A 25,693-nucleotide genomic window follows, 5' to 3' on the forward strand; every position below is an offset into this window, starting at 1 on the left:
AAGAAACTTTGTTTTTGGTTGATGTGGTATACCTCATTCTTCGAGCCCTAGAAACGGATATCCGTACAAAAGTTGTCGGATCATCTTGGTGAGGTAGGCATCTGATAGTTCTTGAATTTAGAAGATCATAGAATCAATAATTCTGATTTTTTGGAGCTATATCTGGTTTTATATAGATTTTTAACTGTCACATAGGTGCGGGTGCGGGGGGTGCTAGGTTGGCGATGCGGCACTTTAAAAAAACTTGGGTGCGGGGGTGTGGGGAGGGTATATATAGACTTTAATAGTTTTAAGTTAGCATTACTAATGAAATAACAATAATTATCATGTCATCAATTCATCATGCCACAAATCAAATTAACTATGAAGTATAAGTTAAGTCAAGCAGAACTCAACCCAAACTTGGATTCGGCTCTGCTGAACCCATGCTGGGTTCGGCTGTGTTGAACCTAGGTTTGGGTTTAGGTTCTGCCGAATCCAACAAGCCTGTGTTCGGTTATTTTGAACCCAGGTTTGGGTTCAGTTCTGCTGAACTCGCATCCGGGTTCAGGTTCTGCTGAACCCAAGCTTGGGTTCTGCTAAACCAAACCTGTGTTCAACATAGCCGAACCCAACAACCCTAGGTTCAGGTTCTGCTAAACCCAAGATCTGAATCCAACCTTGGGTTCGGCTCTTGCAGCAACGAGGGATGAGACAGAAGGAGGAGAAGAAAGAAGAAGAGAAAAAGAGAGGAGGAGGAGAAGGAAGAAGAAAAGAGAGAGAGACAGAGAAGAAGAAGAAGAAGAAGAAGAAGAAGAAGAAGAAGAAGAAGAAGAAGAAGAAAGAGAGGATGCAGAAGGGGAGAGAGAAGTTTACCATGGTGTCATTATTGTCTGAAGAGGAGGAGGAGACACCGTCACTGCCGTAGGAGGAGACAACGCCACTATCGTAGGAAGAGGAGATGCTGTCACCCCTGTAGGAAGAGGAGTGGGGATGGGAGGTGGAGGGGTCGAGAAGGGGGGGGGGAGTTGACGCTATCGTGCTCTAACCCCCTCCCCCCCCCCACCCCCCCCAAAAAAAACAAACAAACAAACAAACAAACAAAACAAAACATGATTTTGTAATTTTTTTTACTTGGACCGAAATGGACTTAGTTGACTGAGTCCATTTTTGGACATTTATAACCCTTGGTGCATGTAATATCTTGTAAATTTTCTATGATTTTTTTTAGCCTGAAAAATAAAAATTTTAAATTATATACTTATATTTTAATTGATAAAAATCATGGAAAATATATATATGAGGTGACGTCAGTTGGGTCTGGGCTTGGTCCATAGCCCACTGACAAGATTTAATTATGTTAATTAAAATCTGAGAAATTTATTGTTTTAACCTTTAAATTCGAGCGAAATTCATGCAAAATTTAGCTAAGACCATCATTAGATTCGTCTTGGAACATAGATCTTGTAGGGGATTTGTTTTCTCAAAATCGGATAACTGTTGATCTAAAAAATGCATTTTAAAAAAATGATCGACCTCTATTTTTGAGTCTTTTTCTAGTTTGGATCGGACTGGACCCGCTCCATTGGACCCAAGTTAATATGGATCTGTACCCAATCCAAGATTCATATTGACTGAACGAGTGCACCTAGGAGCTTGAGGCGGATATGCGTCAACACTACCTACATTTATTCGGTACGTTCTAATTTTGTGGACGAAATTCTCTTTACAACATATCATCTACATATAGAAGAAAAATTCTTAACAAACAAAGCCGTGCCAGTATAACATGTTTTGAAACCATATTCAACAATAACATTACTAAATGTATCAAACCAGGCCTTGGGCACTTGCTTGAGCCCATATAGGGCTTTTTGCAATTTAAGCACTTTGCCTTCATAAATCATCAACCCAGGTGGAACATCCATGTGTACTTCTTCATTAAGTTCACCATTTAAAAAAAACATTCTTAACGTCCATCTGAAATATATTCCAATTTTTAATAGAGGCAATTGCAATAAGGGTTCTGCCTGTGGTCATCCTGGCAACAAGAGCAAAGGTCTCTTCATAATCTACACCATACTCCTGAGAATAACCTTTGGCAACTAACTTGACTTTATGTCTCTCAAAAGAACCATCACTCTTAGTCTTGACCTTGTAAATCCATCTACAACCTATGTTTTTCTTTTCGGGAGGTAAGTTTATGATTTTCCACGTGTTTGCACCTTTGAGGGCATCTAATTCCATTCACATGGCTTTTTCCTATTCAGGTAGTCTTCTGGCTTCATTGTAACAAAAGGGTTCAAAATTTGAATGAATGGCTAAAAGGTAAGTTCTATGTTTAGGAGAGGAGTCATAAGAAACAAATCTATCAGGAATCCTCGAAGTTCGCTTAGATCTACGTATGACAGGTTGTTTAGTGGCAGGTTCTAATGACTCGTGAATACCTTGATTTACATTTTCAGTGGATATGTTTCTATGTCATCGAGTGTACACTATTGGTTCCACTGATGTTCCACCCTCAATAGAAGACTCGATAGAAGTTTCCTGATTATCATAGTGATCATCACAACCATAGTTAGAAAGCAATTTAAATAGAAAAGAGTAACCAATATTTGCATTTTGTGAATTACATTTTTCAAATCAACTTTCACTTTCAACAAAGCTAACATTTATTGAAACAAGAAGTTTATCATTTTTGACATCATAACATTTATACCCTTTTTGCGATTCAGAATAACCAATGAAAGGCACACAGGATTGCTTTGGAAGATAGTTTATCTCCTTTATCATTTATCACATAACACTTACAACCAAAGATTCTAAGTCTCTGATAATCAGGTTTATACTTAAACAATTTTTCAAAAGGTATTTCATTTGATAAAGATTTTGAAGGCATTTTATTTATAAGGTATATATAGGTTAGAGCAACTTCAACCCAAAGATTTTTTGGAACATTCCTAGATATAAGTAGAGTCCTTGTAGTCTCTATAATATGCATGTGTTTTCTTTCTGAAATACCATTTTGTTGTGGTATTCTAGGACAAGATCTTTGGTGTAAAATTCCTTCATTTTCTAAGAATTGTTTGAAATCATTTGATAAATATTCTCCTCTAGAGTCTGTTCTTAAGATTTTTATCTTACTTTCAAATTGAATTTTGATCATGTTATGATAGCTTTTAAAGGATGCAAATCTTCAGATTTATACTTAAGAAAATAAATTCAACAGTATCTAGTATAATCATCAATAAACACAATATAGTAGGAGAAGCTTCATTTGAAAATAACAGGAGCAGGACCCCACACATCCGAATGAACCAATTCAAAAGGCATAGAGGGGTAAAATGTCCTTTGTCCAAAAGGTAAAGATATCATTTTTTCAAGTATGCATTCATTGCATTCAAAATTGTCTTTACAAAGATTCTAAGTAATAAGTACAAAATTTAATTTTATTATATTTGGATGACAAAGTCTATGATGCCAAACTTTGATATCTTTGGTTTGGACAAAATTACAAAAAGATTCTTTTGGAATACAAAGGGAGTTCATATAATAAAGATCTCCTTGCCTAAAACCTTCCCCAATCAATTTCCCGGATCAGCGATCCTGCACCCAACATTTGTTTAATGAGAATACAATATCACATCCGTGATCCGAGATTTGAGAAACAAAAATCAAGTTAAGATTTAATTTGGGTATGAATCTAACTTTTGGAATACAAAGCTTGTGATTTGTTAAATTGTTTTTGAAATTTCCAACACCTTTTAGTTCCAAAGAAGTTCTATCGGCGGTAGAAACAAAAGATGCATTTGAGTTAGGTTGACATTTGGATAGAATAGATTTGTATGTGGTCATATGAAATGAAGCTGCGGAATCTAGAAGCCAAGAACACCTACCGGGAGTTGAGGACGATGCAATGGCTGCCCCGAATGTAGATCCTTTGAGTAATGGTTGTAATGCTTCCGTCAATTGTGATACTGACTTGGATAGATCTTTGAGACTCAAGTTGTCTTCTTCTTGCTTTGATAGAGCTGTGGCAACCCTTTTTTCATAAGGTTTATATTCCTTTTTGAACTTTAGACATTGAGGTTTAATGTGACCGTGCTCATGACAATTGTGACAAATGACTTTGAATTCCCCTCTATTTTGTTTTTTGTTGAAGTGGGGGCCTATAAGGTTTGATATAGTTTCCTGGTTTGGAAGCGGCAAGAGCACAATCCTCTCCTTGATTGCTACTAGGCGTAGCGAGAACACTATCACTTTTGCTCATATTAAGCCTAGTTTCTTCTCCACTAAGCTTAGTGAGAATTTCGTGAATGGGAGGAGGTGATGAGGAAGATAGCAAAGAGGCCCTAGTTTGTTCATATTCGGGTCTCAAACCATAAAGGAAAGCAAAAAATCTATCTTCTTCAACTTGAGCCCTCCTCATTTCAATAAACTTTGCTTCCTATTTTGGTTCAAATTGTGCAAGTTGAGTCCAAACGGAAGACAACTCCATGTTGTACTCTTTAACACTCTTTTCTCCTTGTTTAATGTTTCTAGCTTTCTCTTTAAGGTAATATTTAAGTGCCATGTCTTTTTCGGTAAACATACCTGTGAGATAATCTCATGCCTCGCTTTTTTTGTAGCACAAAAGATTTGAGGCAATCTTAGTCTCCACCCCGCTAAGCATCCAAGATAATATTTTTAGCATTTTTCATGTCCCATTCGTCTAATTTTTTATAATATTCTTCAATTGCTTTTTCTTTCTCTTTTCCCTCAAGATTTGTTTCAACACCATTTTCACAAATAGTAATTTTTGGATTGGGTTCAAGGATAGTACCTCTAACATACCCCCATAATCCTTGACTTTTTATAAATGTCTCCAAGTGTCCCGCCCAAATAATGTGGTTGCTACCGTCAAGTTTGAATGGAGGGACGAAGTTGGAATTGCTTGAGTTGTGCGACGAGAAATCAACCATGTTGACACTAGTAAAAAGAAACCACGGACCAATGGAAAGAACGATCACCAACATGCTTTACGAGGTGGCTTCCACGAACGCCAAAATACTTTACACGATAGCTTTCCACGATCAAGCACGAACAAGTAGCCTCATGGCTCTGATACCATATAAAGAAGCCCTCACAAATGGGCAACAACCAAGTCTACTGACTTGAAAATAAAAATCACTTGCACAAGCACATGAGTTTCACACAGTGCACTAAGGCACACATAAAAATCTGAGTATTATTGAGAGTAATGAAGAACAAAAGCTTGAGAACAAGCCTTGCTTTACAAGAGGGTTTCAGCCCTATTTAAATACACTGATAGAGGCTTATTAGCCATTAGGCCAGCCTCCAACAGCTCTAAATAGAGCCGTTGGAAGCTGGCTAATGGCTAGCCAATTCAAAAAAATAAAAAAAGCAAAAAAGAAAAAAATGCAGAAAATAAAAAACAAAAAAAACAAAAAAACAAAAAAATAAAAAATACACATGTACCTAAATACGAAATACATTTGAATATATATATATATGTACATATACTGTCAAGTGTATACATATGTACAAATTCTAACATTTACGTGCCTAGCCTACCCGAGCTGCCTTGTTTCCTAACCAAACCGACCTGATTCAGATTTTGTTGCACCGCCTTGCACCCAGTCCCCACCAAGCTCACCGAGTTCAACTCAGTCCCAACACCTCCCTCACCGACCCGATTCTGTCCACCGGCGTGCTCGAACCAAACCTAGTGTAGTTTGACCAAGTCACTGACTTGGGTTCCTCGCACTACCCGATTCGATCACTATCATCGTCATTGTCTCAACTAGGTTCCGCCGCTTCCCGCCAACACGGTTTATTTCGTCACCACACATCAGAATTTCATCTAGAGGAAAATTTCCCTAGGATTTTTGAGAATTTTCCGTTTCTTATTGTCGCACTCTACGAAGCAGGTTCTATCGCCAAATGCATGTAAATTCCGAATAGTTAAATATATCTTTGAGACGTACATGTTCACTTAAGTTTGAATCATTACAATATATATCCATGATACTTCAAACAAAATAATGTGTATATACATATTGAATTTCAAATCTATTACGTCTCCTACTTTGGGAAAAATAATCATGAAATAAAATAATAAATTTGCATACATCCTTTCTGAATAAAATAACATGCGTATCGTATTTCGAATAAAATAATAGTTTGGTATGCATCATACTCCGAATAAAATATTTTGAAGATGCACACATTATACTTCAGATAAAATAATACTTTTCGCATATTCGCCTATTTGAAAAAAAAATATTTGAAGCATGCATCTTTGCTTAGCTCAAGAATAGAGATTTGGGTTCAGAGAACCGTAGTGACAATAAAATATTCTGCACCAAAAATAGTTACGGCCCAAAAGAGGCCAAGGTTCTGAGAGACCTTTTTGGTGTCACAAGTATACAGTAGTGTGTAGGGCATATTTCTGCTCTAAATTTGACTCGTGTGTGAGCTCAAAATAACTTAACTCTTAAAATTCGAAACAAAACACTATATGATAAATAAAACATGCCTTCACACAAAACTTAAGATATTGATCTGCTACATTGGTGAAGTGCTCGTGTATACAAAGCAAGTGTTGATTGTGTTAGGTATGCATCCAGGACTTTGGTTATTATCCTAAAAATATGTACTTGGGTTACTGAACCCCATTCTGGCCTATACAATGTAAGACACATAAAATAATCCCTTTAATAAAGATAACCCTCCAGACCCATTCTGTTTTGTTACTTTGGAGAAGGTAAATGGTACAACTATGAGTGATTTTGTTCTGATTTTTTGTTTCGAGGCGTCCCATTGGTCTCCACTTACTCGTAGGTTATCTGAGGTCAGGGCTATCCACGTGTCCTAGGTGATAGATCCCCAACTACTGCAGTAGTGTAGGATACATCCTATTTTCTGTTTTGCCTTAGCGGTGACTCTTCCGGTCACAAACCACCCGCTTTGGGTCCGCTACAGTCAAGCACCCGAGTCTAAAATATCTGAGAATAATGTACCCTCGAAATGCTTCGACTGTCAGCGATTGTCTTGTCCCATGTACCAAGGTGGATGGTTAATAATCGAAATAAAGACCTTTTGAATCACAGTTTGAAATGAAAATATGCCCTAATAATGCAAATAATTTTATTCTGTATCTTGTCTTACTACTCTATGAATTGTAATATCTGAGTTATTTGAATATGTTTAATATTCTGAATTACCAGAATTGGTATAGACTTACCAGACTGTCAGAAGTCTGACCCTTTAATGGGTTTTGTTTTGGTACTGGTTAGTAAATGTAGCGGGGCAGGTGCAACATCGAGGACAAGCACTCTCCGGAGGATCTAGGGCCTAGTTTGGGAGCATTATATTTTGTTTTTTCAAGTTTTGTACCTTTAGTACATTTTGTCAAGAATGATGTAAATAATATTTTGGTTTTCACTTTGATAAAAGCTTTGTGTTACTTCAACCTTGTAACTCGCTCGAAATTTTTTCAAATCCGGACTCAACATTAAATCATTTTCACTATCAATATTCAGAAATAATTTTTTTTTAATTTTTTTTCAGTAAAATTTTTGGGTTACCCTCAAAATCCCATGATTTATTTACAGAGAACTAAATTTTACAAGTTGGCCTGTTTGTCCCCAAAACCGAGTGATTTTTGTATCGAACCTTGTCAGAAACCGAATCCCTGTCTATTGAGTTGACTTTTGACCTAGTCTTTGATATAACCGAGCCTACCTGTTGCCCAAAAACTTGAACCTAGGCCCAAGCACCTGCAGTTAGAAAAAAAATAGAAAAGAAAGGGAAGGGAAGAATGAAGGAGATTGGGAAAGGGAAAGAAGGAGAAAGAAAAAGGAATAGAAGGAGAGAGAGTCAACCACCCCAACTCCTCTTCCTTTCCTTTTATTAGGTCCTTAATAAGATAAGTTAAATGACATATCCGTTTTACAAAATTACAAAAATGCAACCATAAGAAGCGATAGGAATAAACATAAACAAGTCAACCCTTATGGACGATATTAGCCTCCTCTTTAACAGTTCAGAGATCTATCAAGTGTGCAAGGATATCTTTTGAAAGTTAGTTATACAGGAATGCAGCTTGGAGGGCCTCTATGTGTTTGTGTGGCATATGGATGTGGGAGTGGGATACAATGCGGATACACTTAGTACGATACACGATAATTTTAAAAAATGAGTACACGGGGACACGGCTATACACACATGTATGTATGTATGTGTGTGTATAAAACAACAATTTTAAACCACTACATTTTGGAACATCAAATAATGAAACTAAGTTGAAATTGAAATGTAATGTAATTGACGACAAATTTTAAAAGAAAATCAACTCAAGTGGATATGAAATAAGTAAATAAGATCATAAAAGAAAATAGATAAAGTTAATAACACAGGTGAAGCTTAGCAAGTGGCTATCTACATTTGGATATTCCCTTTTAAAACTGTGCTCACAGCCTCACAATTTATTAAAGGTGTTGTGGAAGCTCTTCAGAGTTTGGTAATTGTGCTATATCATCTTGATGACCACAGGTGAAGCTTAGCGATCATCTGTAATTTGAGATGCTGTGATGCTTGTATATTTGTATATACCAAATATTTATACTGTAACATTTTTATGTTGTGTTGCATTATGGGTTCTGGATGGGTGTATTAGCTTTTCTTGTCTAGTATGCTAAGCATGTTTTATTTACAAAATTCAGGAAAGCTGTTAACGGCATTGATTTGTGAATACTTGGAGTGGGCTCAGCTAAGTCACACGTTGAAAGTCTATTTGCCAGAATGTAATTTGGTGAGTTCATGAGATTTCTCCTCCTAAACTTTGGGGCTATGATACCCAGACACTCCATTTTTCCCTCTGTATCTGTGTCGACATGTGTATCCCTGTGTCGACACGCATCAACACCCGGACACACCATTTTACCCTCTGTATATACAAGTTTGTATTTATTTTATTTTCAATTTATAACTGTATATTTTCATTATATAATATATATTTTAAATGTAACTTATATATTTAGATTATATTCAGTTTATTTTAATTTTTTTTATTTATGTGATATATATATAGCCGTGTCCCCGTACCCACATTTTTTGGAATTGCCGTGTCGTACCCTCCATACCCGTACCCAGGTGACATAGCTTTGGGGTGTGTAACTTGGACTTTATCCTCAATATTGCTGATATTTTATCATGATATTATTGCATTAAATTTACAAACCTTGATAATCTCAATAACATCGCGGGATTTTCAAATCTTCACCTCTTTTAATGTGTCACAATTTTATTGTAATTTTTAAATGACATGTACATATGTGATAAAATAATTGTTTCATAAGAGAGCATTTCTGTACTTCAGCTCACTTTCAAAACTCTCTCAAACTAAAAAAAATATTAAGTTAATATTTAAAAGGTAGTGCTCATGTTGGTGCCCCCACACAAACAGCACCATAATCAATGAGAACCAAGAGGGGGCTGGCCTCTTAAATAAGGAAAGCTGTGGGGGTGGGGTGGGGGGGGGATGTCCTTGGCAATATGGGACTGTTTTCTATTGGCATATTGCTAATATACTAATTTCTTATCTACCCTATTTATTAGTTTCTATTTATAATGTTTACTAATATTTTAGTACATATTCATTTGGAACTTTTTTTTGACATACCAATATCATATGAGATTTTATGGATAACAAGAAATTTTAAATCTCCTGAGATTTTTCCTTGCTGATAAATTCCTGAGAACATTTGTGATTATGGACATTACTCTATACATTTATTTTGTTTCTTGGTTGCTACTTCCTCTTTCAGCCAAAGGACTTTTGGAAGGCCGAATTGAGGGACAAGTTTGGTAGGAGTGAACTTGATTCAAGGAACGGGGAAAGCGGTCCTTTGCTTTTGGATGTTCTTGAAGGGTTTTTAAATCATGAGGTTTTGTTTTGCACTTTCCATTCCCAGCTTGTTATTCTCTTTTTCACTGGTATTCTTGTGATTATGCAAATAGGAAAGCTGTGACTTTAAGCGGTGTTTAAGCATTTGATTGTCATTTTGCTGGTTATCTGTACTATTTAAACAAAATAGGTAATTGCACGATCATGTTTTTCTCCTATAATTAATGTAGTGTATGCCCAAAGCTTGGAGAATTTCTATAGAACTAATAATTAATGTTTGCAAACCCAGTGATTGAGGCTCAATTTGTTTGGGTTTGACTAGGACTCAGTCTGGTCAGCTCAGTGACTTGTTCAGATTTTGTTAGCTTCTATACTTGTATTATTGTATAGAAATAGTTATTTTTTTTTTCATATAAATAGAAAGAAAGATGCATAATCGCATAAGTGCACATAAACATCAGAAGATAAGTCAAATAGCATTAAAATATGCAACATTAAAGCTATATTTAGTGATAAGAAATTGAGCAACTAAACTGGTGTCCATTATATGACATGAATAACCATGAAGACCAAACCCAAATAAAAGAAACAACAAAAATCATGCAATTAAGATTTTCAACTGCAGCATAGGATTAATGAAAAATACTCGTAAAGAAATTATCAAATTTAGCATTTACCAAAAAGATTTGACTAGCAGTCTTAATTAATTCCAACAAGCAACAATTGAAAGTCCGTTAACTTTCATGTTTGACATGTATTGTGACATGAACTCGCCATGCACAAAATGATGTAAAGTTATGATAAAGTTAAGGAATATTGTATTGCACACATTACCAGTCACCATACATTAGAATTAAATCTAGAACTGAAACTAAATGTTTTAATCGGTGCTAGCTGCCTATGCCCAATCGAGCAAATGCCAATGGACACTTCAGGTGTGTCCGAGGGGTCACAATAGCCATTAAAGCCTGTTTTTTGCAGGGCTTCATACTTTAGCGTCTGCAAAAGACTGGCTTTAGTGGTGGTTGCTAAAGCCTGCCTATGCTAGCTGTTCACCGGAATAAGCTCTCTCTCTCTCTATATATATATATATTAATGAGATAATATTTGATATAAACATTTATAGGTACAAGTGCCTCTAGATTACCACGTTGTAGGTTGTTTTAATCCAATCGAAGCTCATAGATGGATTCAACATGGTTCAAACACTAGGAATCATCATTTAGATCATATTTTTTCAACCTAAAAACATGATTTCAGGTGTCCAAAAGTATACACATTGTAGGCCATTGGTTTTTCAAGCCATATAAAACCCAGCCTGTGTCGTAATCGGATGACCGAAGAGCCAGTTCTCAATAAAAAAACATGTAGATAAAGTCTGAAAGGTTAGTTCCATCCATGAAGAAACAAAAAAATGAAAGAAAAAGCGACATTTGTACATACTAACATATGTATCAAATATATTCTAAATGAATAAAAATATAATATATATATATATATACATATAATATATATATACATATAATATATATATATATATATATATATATATATATATAGAGAGAGAGAGAGAGAGAGAGAGAGAGAGAGAGAGAGAGAGAGAGAGTTTCTTCCTACCATCCATGCAATGTGGACAGTGCTGATTTTCAATATTCCAAACTATGTTTTGCAAATTAGACTCCGTAGATGTGTTCAGCATGATTCATTTGTTAGGAATCGGCTGTTGGAGCGCATTTTTCGATGGAAAAATACAATTTTATGAGTTTTGAAATTTATGAAAATTCTAGGACATTGATTTTTGAAGCCTTATAAAAACCAACTAAACAAATCATGTAGGTCACATCTTTAAGGCCAAATTCCAAAAAAGAACCTAAAAATGAAAAAACTATAAATCAAAACAGTGCACACCCTCCTAACTTGGTAGGAGGAACCATTTCTCTCTCTCTCTCTCTCTCTCTATATATATATATATATAGTCTTTAGAATATAAGAACTAGAAATATGAGAACTATCATGTGAATTGTGCATTTCCAACACTTTCTTTTGCGAATCCAACCATGTAGATGTGTTCAGCATGGTGAATTTGGTAGGAATCAACTGTTGTATCGTATATTTTCGATAAAAAAATGCAATTTTTGGATGCTTGAATTTTATGAAGATTATGAGCCGTTTATTTTAAAGCCTTAAAAATATTGTTTATGCATCATAATTGGATGATTCAAGAGCTGGTCCTTATAAAACCAAGCATATAGATCACATCCGTACGGTTAGATTTAAGAGAAAAGAACAAAAAATCCATAAAAATCATGGTTAACACAATATTTCTTATATTTCCAGTTCTCATATTCTAGTGACTCTCTCTCATATTTCCAAAACTCGGCTGAGAGCCGAGTTTTGGCATGCGCCATAGGTTGACTTGGCTAAGTCATACATATATTTGATATATATATACATATATTATATGAAATATAATGTAAATATTATGTATATTATATATAAAAAAATGATTATGCATATATGAACAAAATTATTCAATAAAAATATTATAAAAATATCATATAATTCATAATATATAATATATTAGTAATATACTATAAAATATAGATAGTATATACATATATTTATATATTTAAGGTAAAAGATAAAGTGTATATACATAGATATATATACATATACATTCGTATATATATATACATATACATTCGTATATATATACATATATACTTCTCTTTTCTTTATTGTATATCTAAATACCTGATAGGGGTATTTTGGTAATTTCATTGTATCATTTTATTTTTAGGTTTTTTTTTGTTTTCTTTGTTTTTCTTTTATTTAAAATTGTAATAGGACTACATAGGGCCCCACCCATCTAGTCGTTGGGGCCCCAACGGTCATTAATGTGACCGTTGGGGCCCCAACGATCATTAATGTGATCTTTGGGGCTCCCAACGACTAGAAGGGAGCCCCATGTGGTCCCCTCTCTCACTCTTCCTTTCCTCTATAAATTAGAGGGTTCACCCTCTTGTAAAGTATGACTTTTCAGCCCACTTTGTTTCTCTCTTCAATAATATTCTTTGATTTTTGGGCACTTTACCCCTTAGTGGGTTATTTGTGCACTTTGCGTGCTTGTGTTCTTGGCTCTTTGCTCGAATCTTTTAAGGAGTTCTTTGGATTATTGGTGCTTCTATTATTTTCATTACATGGTATCAGAGCAAGGTTGATTTTCATTAATCTTGCAAGATCTTTGGAGCCATTTTTTATTCCTTATTTTTCTTCATCAATGGAGCATGAATCAAGAGTTAAGCTCTCCTTCAAACACAATGGCGCAAATTATCTTATGTGGGCATCGGCTATGAAAAATCATCTAAGAGGTAAGAAATTGTGGGGTTTTGTGATGGGCACCACTCTTGAACCTACTTTAAGGCTCACGAAAATTGGAGGAGTTGAGAAAGCTCTAGATGGAGACGACCGCATCAAAGCCATTGGAGAGCACCAATTCAAAGTAGAGGATTGGGAAAGTAATCATGCCAAAATTTTGGCATGGTTCATAAACAATGTTGATATTAAAAATTGTGCCAACATTGCAAAATTTAGGAGATCCAATGAAGCATGGTTCTTCCTTAAGGGTATGTATACCCAAAAAGATCTAGCTCGACAAATTTTTTGTCAAGAAAAATTTAGATCTACTAAACAAGCGGACATGAATGTCCGTGATTATTTTAATGCTCTAACCCCTCTTTGGGATGAACTTGCTCTTCTTGAGCCCAAATGGGTGTCTCCGGAAGACATTGAGTTAAGAAGAAAACAAATTGAAAAAGAGCATGTCTTTCAATTTCTGCACGGCCTTGGGCCAAAATTTGAGCAAGTTTGGGCATCTCTTCTTCATAGAAGCAAAACCCTACCTATTGAAGATGCTCTTGCCAAAGTATGTCAAGCGGAAACTCATCTTGGCATAAGTCTCAAGAATGATGAAATTTTGGCTATCATTAGGCCGAGAACACATGTAAAAGTATATAAACCTCCACACTTTTCCAAAAATAATGGGTATAGAGAGGGTGTGATTTGTCATTATTATAATGAACCAGGGCATATTAAACCGGTTTGTCTAAAGCTTAAAGGAAAGATGACTTTGGTTGGAGAAAGTTCTCCAAAGAAAGAAGATGTCAATGGAAGAAATATTAAAGAGACTCTTAGTGTTGTTAAAATGTAAAACTTTACATATATATATAATAATATTATATTATTATATATATAAATATATTTTTTATTTCTTTCTTTTCTGTAACTTTTTTTCTTTATTTTTATTTTTTGTCTTTATGTCATCTAGTTCAGTTTGAACTAGAATGACAGTTGCTAGTCAAGTCCTGTCCAGACTTGACTAGCAATAGAGCTGTTGGACACAGTCCAACGACTCTATTTAGAGTTGTTGGACTGTGTCCAACAACTCTATTAAGTCCTTTTTAGCTGTGTATATAAAAGGGTGCAGCCCTTCTTGTATTTTAATTCCCATGCTTCCCAAGCAATTGGTTTTTCATATCAATAAAGAATACCTTTTTATTTTTATTTTATTTCCAGTTATACCCTTTTTAAGGGTTATGCTTTAGTGTCATTCTTGACACTTTTCCTTGAGAATCTAAGGTCGTGTTTCGAAGATCTCTATTTTATTTCAAGTGTAACGACCCCAACTCATACCCCTTGAAAATGCAGACAACTCATTATCTATTAATCATGAAAGAAAGAGTATCTAACAATAATTGCAAAGGACATATCAGAGTTATTTTAAATGACATAAAAGTAAATAACAAAAAACTGAGCCAGATTATCCTTCTGTGAACCGTCCAGCAAGAATGTGACACTCGTAACTCTCCCAGAAGCCATTCACTTCACTGATCACCTGCGGCTGAGAAAAACCATAGAAGTAGGGTGTCAGAACTGAAATCCTGAGCACAAGTACTTCTAATGAAACAAGTGAGCGTAACGAATATAAATAAGGTTTCATGCAATTATTTAGAGGAAAGCAATTATGACAACTTCATAATTTCAATTAAACATTCATGCAACAGAGAATAATTTCTAAGCATGAAGAATCATTAAGCAATATCATGAATCACAATTTAAGTAAGCAAGATATTTAACATGCATTAGAAATTAAACATCATGCATCCACCAACATGTAATAATTAAAGAAAACAAGTAAAATATGCATGATCTAATGCATAGCAGGAATATGCATGATTTATGTACAATGCATGAACACTTTATTATTTTTCTTTAAAGTTTTTCTTTCCATATGCATGCCCTATTAAATGCATACAATTTAAGTTCCTCTTTTTAATTACCGTTGCCCGCGGATACACCAAACGGGTAAAATCTCCGAGGTCAAGCTAGGTTACAAGGGTAACTTAACACACAAGTTTTATTGTATTTCTGGGTTCCAAAATTAGCTCTCGATCGAATCATCTTCTGAACATTAAAGCTCAACATCTAATGTCGGGTACACTCAATGTCCACAAGTGCCATTTTCTTGGTATACCAAAACAACAGCTGTGTCGAACACACCACCCCCAGATAAAGTGACAAACTATCCCTAAAACCGTGACCAGGAGAAAGAACCTTAATATCAGATTCAGGGGTAAACATTAGTGCACACAGTCTTTTTTTGTATCCTCATGGTCCCAAAAAACTGAATCTCTAAGATTCTCATTCTTTCGATGTGAGATCCCAGAACATATATTATACTGTTATTCATTATCTTTTTATTAAAAGCCAATTATTGATTTTTACAATTCAGCGTGCAAAAACAGAGGCAAAAACTCGCATCTATCCTTGCGAGAACCATCACGGGACTCCCGTTCGTGGAAACACATAGAACAATGCAATATAGTGAAATCAAAATGAATGTGATTTTTGTGATGCAAATAAAAGTAAATAAAAAGCAAACAAAAGCTCAAGGCTTTTCAGGCCTACGATGATTCATTTCGATCATCGATGCACTATGCAAAAATCACCACAATAAGCAATTTATGCAACAATACCAATATGATTCCAAATGCACATTCATTCATACCAATTTAACAATGTGCATGAGCTACCACAGTCATATGCATGTGTTCACCTTTTATGTGAAATTACTTTCATGAAATCACTTAACACACATGCATTCATTCATGATTCATAAGTACATGAGAACATTTATGCAGGATTGTACATGCCAAACACACATCAATTTCATGTATGCACATGCACTTGAAACCAATTCATAGATGCACGGTAATTAAACATGTTCCATAAATGTAGGCACATGAAACTGTTCATTCATAACATATGTTAACATCCACATATTATGAACATAACTCGGATCTAGAAATTGAATTTCAGGGCAGCACACATTCATATCATGTATGCACCTGTACCAAAACAAACTTTGCCATAACATGTTAACAGACATGCATTCATATCCAACATGTCATATAGGAAATAAACCACATGCTTTCTAAATGCACATCTATATATGCAAACCTTTATCATGCGTATGAAACAAAAATATTAATTAGCATGTATTTACTTAATTCATATGCAACTATATCAAGTGCATGTTTCCATTTAATGCATTCACTCATATCAAATGCATGTTTTTAATTCACATACTCACATCACATACAAACCTTCATTCATAAGTCTTTTTACACATGTGACTACTTGTGTAACTATATATATGCAACATGACCCAACAATTCAAATTGGTACATATTCACAAAATACCCATCTAGTAACATTGCCTTAGAATATCGATCACACAAAACATGTTAATCATAAGCAGGTAAAAATCTGGAATCTACAACCGGTAGCACACAATACAAATGATATATGTATTTTTTTTCTAAAGAAATTTGCACCCAACACATTTTGGAAATTAATATACACAACCTATTATGAGCAAAAGTTTTCAATCTAAATAAGATTATAGTTAATTCATCAATTTCCTTTTTTCTGATTTCTGATGTTTCTCTACTTCTCTATATAACTAGGAAACATTAATCTTAGTCAAAACTATACATAATCAGTTATTTTGTTTAGTACTGCATCAATGCATAAGACATTATCAAGCAGTCGGGTTTCATATATATATATATTTTATTTCTTCTCTCTTTTTTTATTGCAATACCTCGCCAGCACCCATCCGACTGAGTCGGTTAGGCCTGTTACGACCATGCCAGTGCTTGGCAGCCAATCGAGTGTCACTCGATGGCTGCCAGCCGGCCAACAGAAAAGTAAATAGTTATATTATTTTCATTTCGTCTTTTTTTTTAAACGTAGCCTTGAATCAAATCCCAACAGGGTGAGCAAGACATATCACGCCCCAAAAGAAAACATTGGACTGTACAAACATGTGAATCTACTCGTTCTCCCGGGATTTCCATCTAAATCAAGCATGGAAACCCACTCATACTCGATTTCTCACATAGATCAAAAGAAGACCCGTACCTTTAAACCGATGCTTTGGAGGATGCTGACGGTGAGGACCGTCTCAAGCGGGGGTTGTCGGGGTGTCCTCCAAACATAGGGAGGAGAAAGTCATTGAAGAAAAGAGGTTAAAAGAGAGGAGAGCAGAGAGGCGGCATGGGCGTGCCCTAGTCCACCGAATCACAGAGGTAGCAGGGGTGAGCCCCTGCCTGCAAGGATCGAGAGGCGACAGGGGCCATGCCCCTGTCAGTCGGATTCCTAGAGGCTGCAGGGGGCGAGCCCCTGCCTATCGGGATCGAGAGGGTGAGAGCGTGGCAGGGAGTTGTCAACCTTTTGCCGGCTCTCGGCTCTCTGACCAACAAACGAGAGAGAGGGGGAGGGCACAACATAGGCTACCGGCTATCTGTCGATCCTTCGGCAACCACAAAGAGGAAGGGTGGGTTCGGCAGGGGCCGTCGGCCCCCCGTCGACTCTCTGGCAACTAGAGAGAGGGGGAAGGCACGACAGGGGCCCCTGGCCTCCTGTCGGCCTTCCGACAAGCAAAACAGAGGAGAGGGGAGGCGCGGCAGGTGGCCGCCGGCCTCCTGCCGACCTCTCGGCAAACACAGAAAGAGAGAGGAGAGGGGAGGCACGACAGGTGGCTGTCGGCCTCCTGCCGACCTCTCGGCAAACACAGAAAGAGAGAGGAGAGGAGAGGCACGGTAGGTGGCCGTCGGCCTCTTGCCGACCTCCCGGCAAACGCATAAAGAAAGAAGAGGGGTGGCGCGGCAGGAGGCCACCAGCCTCCTGTCGGCCTTCCGACGTACGCAGAGAAAGAGTGGAAGAGGAGGGCGTACCTGGAAAGGGGGCAGGGTCGGCTGTCGTGCGAGGATGCCGACGACAGCGGTCGACGTCGGGCGATCGTCGAGGTGCGCCGAAACGAGAGGAAGCGAGGGAGAGGTGAGCGTCTGGCTCGCTGAGGGTTGCAGACGGGAGGTCACCGAGAGTGAGAGCAGGGTGGGTGCAGGTTGATAGCCCTCCCTCCCTCTGCACGATCATAAAAGGGCACATCGATCGGGAAACTCTCCTAGCAAAGGGTGGAAATAGGAGAGCAGCGGTGCGGGGGAGAGGGTTTAAAAGAACCCTCGCCCTGCGGTTTTTAACCCTAACGGGTTGGCGGGTCCAGGTCAGATCCGACTCAGGTCCAAAAACTCTTTTTTTTTTTCTAAAAAAAAAACAAGGGTTTTACACTTAGCCATATTTCGAAAGTCCTCCAACATCTTCAACATCAACTTCAGGAGCCGCCATAGCCTATTCATCATCACCTCCAGGTATGTGTGGACGTGAAGCGACAAAGGTTATTTCTTGAAAAGGTAATCTTTTTATTTTTCCAAGAATACATTTTTCACATGTAAAGGTTTCAAAATTACAAAAAAAAAATCTTTGGAAAAACCTGGAGCTTGGATACACTAGGATGTCCAAGTCTCTTGTGCCATAAATCTAAGTCAACCTTTTGAACATTACAACACAATGTCTTTTTGGCTATTTCCAAAAAATTCATGTAGTACAAGCCTCCTTCTCTATGGCCTTCTCCAATCAGCTTCCTTGACTGGTGATCCTGTACTCGACATCCACGAGAGGAGAAGGAAACATTACATCCATGGTCAGACAATTGTGAGATAGACAAAAGATTTAGGTTGAGCTTAAGAATATATCTAACTTGTGGAATGCAAAATCTTTTTGAGTTCTGAAAACCTTTTTCAAAATTTTCTATTCCTTTGATTTCAAGGGATGTTCCATCAGCAGTAAAAACATTTGATCCATTTGAGTTATAACATTCAGATAACATATCAATGTTTGATGTCATATGAAAGGAAGCACCTGAGTCAAGGAGCCAAAGAGATTTACCAGGGTCGGAGATGCCAACAGAAGATACAACGACTCTAGTGGATGAAGATGTTCACTTGATCAAAGGTTGAAGTGCTTCCACTAATTGCGTTAAAAACATGCTTTTGATGGACATTTCACTTGATTCTTGAGGAGGTCCGAAGGAGGCAACCTTCTTTTCATATGTTTTTTTCAACTTCGGACAGTCGGTTTTTACATGTCCCGGTTCTCGACAATAGTAACAAATTACTTTTCTTTTTTCAAACTCATTTCTATTTCTCTCATCATTTGTCCTCCCATAATTTTTGGAGGTTTGTATGTGCGAACATGATTTTCCGGTCTAGATAAAGCTAAAACCGAGTCATCATCACTCTTGGTGATTCTATTCTTGAGTCTATTCTCCTCTATGCTCAATTCCTCTATTGTGTCTTCTATTGAGGGAACCTTCCCTCGATGAAGTAGAATGGACTTAGTAGATTCAAACTCCGATCTTAGTTCATTAACAAATTGGAAAAAGTGCTCCTCATTTATTTGATTTTGGCGGAGTTCTATGTCTTGTGGGCAATGCCACTTTGGCTCAAGAAGAACCAACTCTTCCCATAGTTCATACAAGCTATTGTAGTATTCTTTAATACTTTTGTCCCCTTGAACCATATTCCGAACTTGATTTTATAAATTGCACACATGTGCAATATCTTTAAGAGAATACATTCTCTTAAGATAGTCCCACGCATCATTAGCATGTTCAACACTTCTTGATATCCACACTACTTATGAGCAAAAACATAATCTTGGTGTGTCCCATTCTCCATTTCTTCCACTTTTTCTTGTAAGTGGTAATGACTTTAGTCTTTTCTACCTCCGTAAGAGATATTTCTTTTTCACTTTCAATCTTTGTGAGAATTAGTTTATGTTCCAAATCGGTCTGATCCACTAATCCCCACAATCTTTTTCCCCATACAAAGTGTTTCATAATTGAAGCCCATGTAACATAGTTTGAATCGTTGAGTTTAAAGGGTTTAATGGTGACATTATCATTGTCATCCATTTTACAAGGTTTTGAAAGAGAAAATAAAGAGAAGAGTAATAAAGAGATAAAGAGTATTAGAGAGAATATACTCCACCACCGATGGTAGGTACGAATGCTCCTCCAAGCTTTTGCACAAACACACTTTTACATAAACTTGAAGAGGAGCGTCACTTCTTTTCCAAGCTTGAGTAGCATGCTTTCCAATGCACCGAAAAAATGGCTTGATCACAACCAAGCTCTGATACCATGTAAGAAGATGAAGTTCACAATCGGATCTTCAAATGATACTCACAAAGGATCTCTCACACGAACCACGAAGGTTCATAAATAGTGCACACTCACAAGAATGACTAAGGTTCATACAAAATACCCTGAAAAGGGTATGCAAAGCAAGGAGAAAAAAATATATTTCATTCAAGCGGGGGAACACCCACACCAAAGATTATTTTACAAGGGGGGAAACACCCCATATATATAACACTCAAAAGGGAGGCCAAGAGGGAGTCGTTGGACTCCCAACGGCTCTAAATAGAGCCGTTGGATGTCCAACGACTCTCTAATTCAAAAGCTTTTGACTTTTGATAAAAAAGCAAAGAGTTTAAAAATGTCAAAAGAACAAAAAACAAAAACCTAACCTAATTACATTCTAACTAGAATACATAAACAACAACAACAACAACTACGCCTTCATCCCAAAACAATTGGGGTCGGCGATATGAACCAACAAAGAAAATCATTATGGGTCTTCCACATAAATCCTTCTCCTCCATTCATTTCTATCCAATGCCATGTCCTCGGTGAGGTTCAAAGCATTCATATCCTTTCTTATCACCTCCATCCATGTCTTCCTAGGCCTATCCCGACCTCTTTTAACTAATATATTTTTCCATTTCTCCACCGTTCTAACTGGAGCATCATTAGGCCTTCGTCGAATATGTCCAAACCACCGTAAACGATTCTCTCTCATCGTATTTTCAATGGGTGCAACGCCTACCTTCTTACGTATCTCCTCGTTCCAAATCTTATCTTTTATTGTATTTCCACACATCCATCTCAGCATACGCATCTCAGCTACACTCATTTTTTGAATATGATGTCTCTTGGCAGCCCGACATTCTGTACTATATAGTAAAGCGGGCCTAATAGTCGTCCTATAAAACTTTCCCTTCAACCGCAATGGCATTCTACGATCGCACAACACTCTAGTTGCACTCTTCCATTTCATCCACCCAACCTTTATCCTATGATTTACATCTCCATCAATTTCTCCATACTTTTGAATGATAGATCCCAAATATTTGAAAGAATCATTCACCGGTATTTCGTGCTCACCAAGCTTCACTACACTCCCATCACTACTTCGTTCCTTACTAAATCGACATTCCATGTATTCTGTCTTACTCTTACTCAACTTAAAACCTCTTGCTTCCAATGTCTGTCTCCATAATTCTAACTTAGCATTAACCCCAGCTCTAGACTCATCAATCAAAACAATATCATCAACAAACAACATACACCACGACACATTTTCTTGAATTGATCTCGTAAGCTCATCCATCACTATAGCAAATAGGAAAGGGCTTAAAGCAGATCCTTGATGTAACCCAACCGTTATAGGAAAATTGGTTGTCACCCCTCCACAAGTGCGGACATTGGTTACTACTCCTTCATACATATCTTTAATTATATTAATGTACTTGAGAGAAACACCTTTCTTCATCATTGTCTACCAGAGAACGTCCCTAGGTACTCTATCGTAAGCCATTTCCAAATCAATAAAAACCATATGCAAATCTTTGTTCCTCTATCTATTTCTCTCAATAAGTTGTCTAAGAAGATGTATAGCTTCCATAGTTGATCTTTCAGGCATAAAACCAAATTGATTCTCCGATATCATGACAATCTTCCTCAACCTAGACTCAATCACCCTCTCCCAAAGTTTCATAGTATGACTCATGAGTTTTATACCACGATAGTTTGTGCAATCTTGTATATCACCGTTATTCTTATATAGAGGCACCAAAGTACTCTTCCTCCAGTCATTAGGCATCTTATATTTCCGCCAAATCTTGTTAAAAAGATTTATCAACTATTCTAAACCTTTCTTTCCCAAGCATTTCCAAGCCTCGATAGGTATACCATCTGGGCCAACTGCCCTTCTTGATTTCATTTTCTTCAAAGCCTCTGCAATTTCTTTCTTTTGAATCTTGCGCATGAAGTCACAATTCATCTCATGAAAAGGAATTGAAAAGTCTCCAAGATCCTGAGCATGACTTTCATTAAATAGCTTATCAAAATAATCTTTCCATCTCTCCTTAATCTCCTCATCTTTGACTAAAACCCTTTGCGTTTCATCTTTGATACATCTAACCATACCCAGATCTCTCGATTTCCTATCTCTCATCTTCGCAAGCCTATAAATATCCTTCTCACCCTCTTTGGTGTCCAACTTGTCATAAACCTCCTTATATACCTTATCCCTCGCGTTCCGAACTATTTTTTTAGCTTCCTTCTTTGCTATCATATACTTCTCCAAATTCTCATTATCACGATTTTTACTTAGATTTCTATAACACTCTCTTTTAACCTTAATAGCTAATTTGACATCCTCGTTCCACCACGATGTATCCTTACCTAGCGGTGCACCGCCTTTAGACTCACCCAATACCTCCTTAGCTACCTTTCTCATGCCACCCGCTATCTTATTCCACATAGATTCTGAATTCCCCTCGAGACACCAATCAATTTCCTTAACTACCCGCTCTACAAACATTCCTTGTTTATCTTCTTTCAGTGCCCACCACTTAATTCTAGGATCTATCATATGTCTATCCCTTTTGCGGTATTGTCTAATTCTAAGATCTAAAATTAAGACTCTATGTTGTGTAGCTACACTTTCTCCCGGTATAACCTTACAATCGATGCAACAACCCCTATCTCTCTTTCTAAGTAGGAAAAAATCTATCTGACTCGTATTAACCCCACTTTTAAATGTTACTAGGCGAGACTCCCTCTTCCTAAACCAAGTGTTTGCTAAGATCATATCATAGGACAAACCAAAATCTAAAATCCTTTCTCCACTTTCGTTTCTTTCTCTTATACCATAGCCTCCATGGATACTCTCAAATCCATCCCTACTAATGCCTACATGCCCATTAAGGTCAGCGCCGATGAAAAGCCTTTCTCCATAAGATATCCCTTGTACTACTCCATCTAAATCTTCCTAAAATTGACGCTTAATGGAATCATTTAAACCTACTTGAGGTGCATAAACACTAATAATATTAATAATATTCGTACCTAATACTAATTTAATAAGTAAAATCCTATCACCCTTCCTACGGACCTCAACTACATTATCTATAAACTCACGACTCATAACAATCCCTACTCCATTCCTATTCCTATTTATTCCTGTATACCAAATCTTATATCCCCAAGGTTAAGCTGCCAGCGTGGGCTGTTGGCTAATATGTATTCAGACCGAGGTCTGAGAAAGAAAAGACACAGATCAGTCAGCCCGGCTGGCAGATTTGAGGAAAATAGCCCAGTCTGAATCGATCTGATCTGGCCTGGCAGACCGCTGGTCGCATCCGATCTGATTCCAATGCACATCAGCACCACAGATCAGGCGAAAGAAAGAAAGAAATTTTGCGCAGATCAGTCTGCACTAGCAGACTGATCAAACTAGCCTGCTACAGCCGATTGGAAAACCCGATCAGGTCGGTTTTGGGCTAACGGCCTGTGTTGTTGCCTGGGCTATCAAAGTAATCAAATCTGGTTAGATCTGATCGACATATCAGATCGCTAGATTGAATAAAAATATGAAGAACAACCCCTATTTTTTTTTTGTGTTTTCGATTTAAACAAAGAAAACAAAAACTATGTTGTGCTGGAAAATAAATTAACTAACCTATGGTACACAACACACTAACATGAACCTAAATGCAGAAAATCTGTGCAGAAATCATGACAATTTATATGCAATATCTAAAAAAATACTTATATGCATTCAAAGATTCAGAAATCTATCCTATATGCATAAAAGTAAAGAGAGAGAGGGGAAGAGAAGAACCTAGGATTCATTGGTAGACCTGTCCCCTAACCTTCGTGGGACGGGGACAAGAAGCACCTTCAGCCCTCGAAAACTCAACATGTCCTACAAGGCTTGTACCGCTCTTCTCTCTCTTGGGAGGACAAGAGATCAGGACAGACTCAGTCATCTCAGAGAGCTCGGCTTCACCGATGCCTCAAATGGACCCATATTCCAGGGTTATCTTTATTATCAAGTCATAAGTTACATTCAAGTGTTATTATCTCACAGGATAACCCTCTTATGCCCTCATGCATGATATTAACAGTTCATGTCCTCTTGCATGACTAAGGCAGAGTTAGAGATGCATGTCTTATTTTTCGTCAACGATTTTGGTTTGGTGTAGGCCAAGACTTGGGACCATGGGTCCGTTCTCTCGACCGTTGCATTGCAGGATTGATTCGTTTGGGAAAGAACCAGTTAAGCCATAGGAGGGCAATTAAAATACATAGAATAATAAATATTTCTATGGTTGTTTCTGGATGTCTATACCCTCTTTTGGATCAGATGGGTTTGAATAAACAAGATAAACAATGAATTAGATTTTTTAGAATCACTGATGTCATATGCATATGATTTTCTTTTTTGGTTCATATCGCCGACCCCAATTGTTTTGGGATGAAGGCGTAGTTGTTGTTGTTATACTGATGTCATATGCATAAACATATAGATGTGAACATGTAAAGACTACTAAGTTTTGCATGGCTATTGCATATGAATTGTTACATGTAAATGGAAAAAACATGTTTATGTTGGTCATGTGATTGACCTGTTGATACAAGCCACGAGCTTGGTTGTTGCATGTGAAGTGCTTGTACGTGTGAGACACACGAGAAAGTCCGAATCAGGGCCTGTTCCATTTATATAAAGTGCATAAATGTTATGAGAAATAACATGTGAATTTATAATTTAGATAATGTATGTTTTAGTCATGAGTTAGACATGAGCATGTTTCTTTTAAGGATAAAGAAAGTGAATATTTACGTTTTCATGAACTGTTGTATCTTCACTTCGAAGCATGCTATGAATTGTGAATTCTCATTAATTTATGCGAATACTTGTCATGGATACGAATGATTGTAATGTTGAATGCCATAAATGAAAATGAATATGAGTTTCATGCATACAACTTACACAATTACGAATGCTATGGAATGAATGATGATAAATGTGACTGAATATCATGTGTATGTTTTGATGTGGATTCGCTTAACTCTCATTTTTAAAATGATGGGAATTACACTTTGATTGTACCTTTACAACTTGATTTGTATTCTCTAAGTTTAGTTTTGGGTTTCCTATGGTCCAATGGTTGATGCCCTATAACATTGTAGATAACCTCGTGGAGGAC

General features: G+C 36.9%; 1 protein-coding gene across 1 annotated transcript in view; it reads left to right on the forward strand.

Annotated features, from left to right (window-relative positions):
- LOC149821293 (protein TONNEAU 1a-like) overlaps positions 1-25,693 on the forward strand; it is a 45,763-nt gene that overhangs the window by 9,379 nt on the left and 10,691 nt on the right. Inside the window, exons 4-5 of the mRNA XM_089983878.1 lie at positions 8,706-8,794; positions 9,810-9,929. Coding sequence (XP_089840004.1) covers positions 8,706-8,794; positions 9,810-9,929 — 209 coding nt within the window. The remainder of the gene's footprint in view (positions 1-8,705; positions 8,795-9,809; positions 9,930-25,693) is intronic.

The sequence above is a fragment of the Nuphar pumila genome, chromosome 12, assembly GCF_984573655.1.
Source record: "Nuphar pumila chromosome 12, dmNupPumi1.hap1.1, whole genome shotgun sequence".
NCBI lineage: Eukaryota > Viridiplantae > Streptophyta > Magnoliopsida > Nymphaeales > Nymphaeaceae > Nuphar > Nuphar pumila.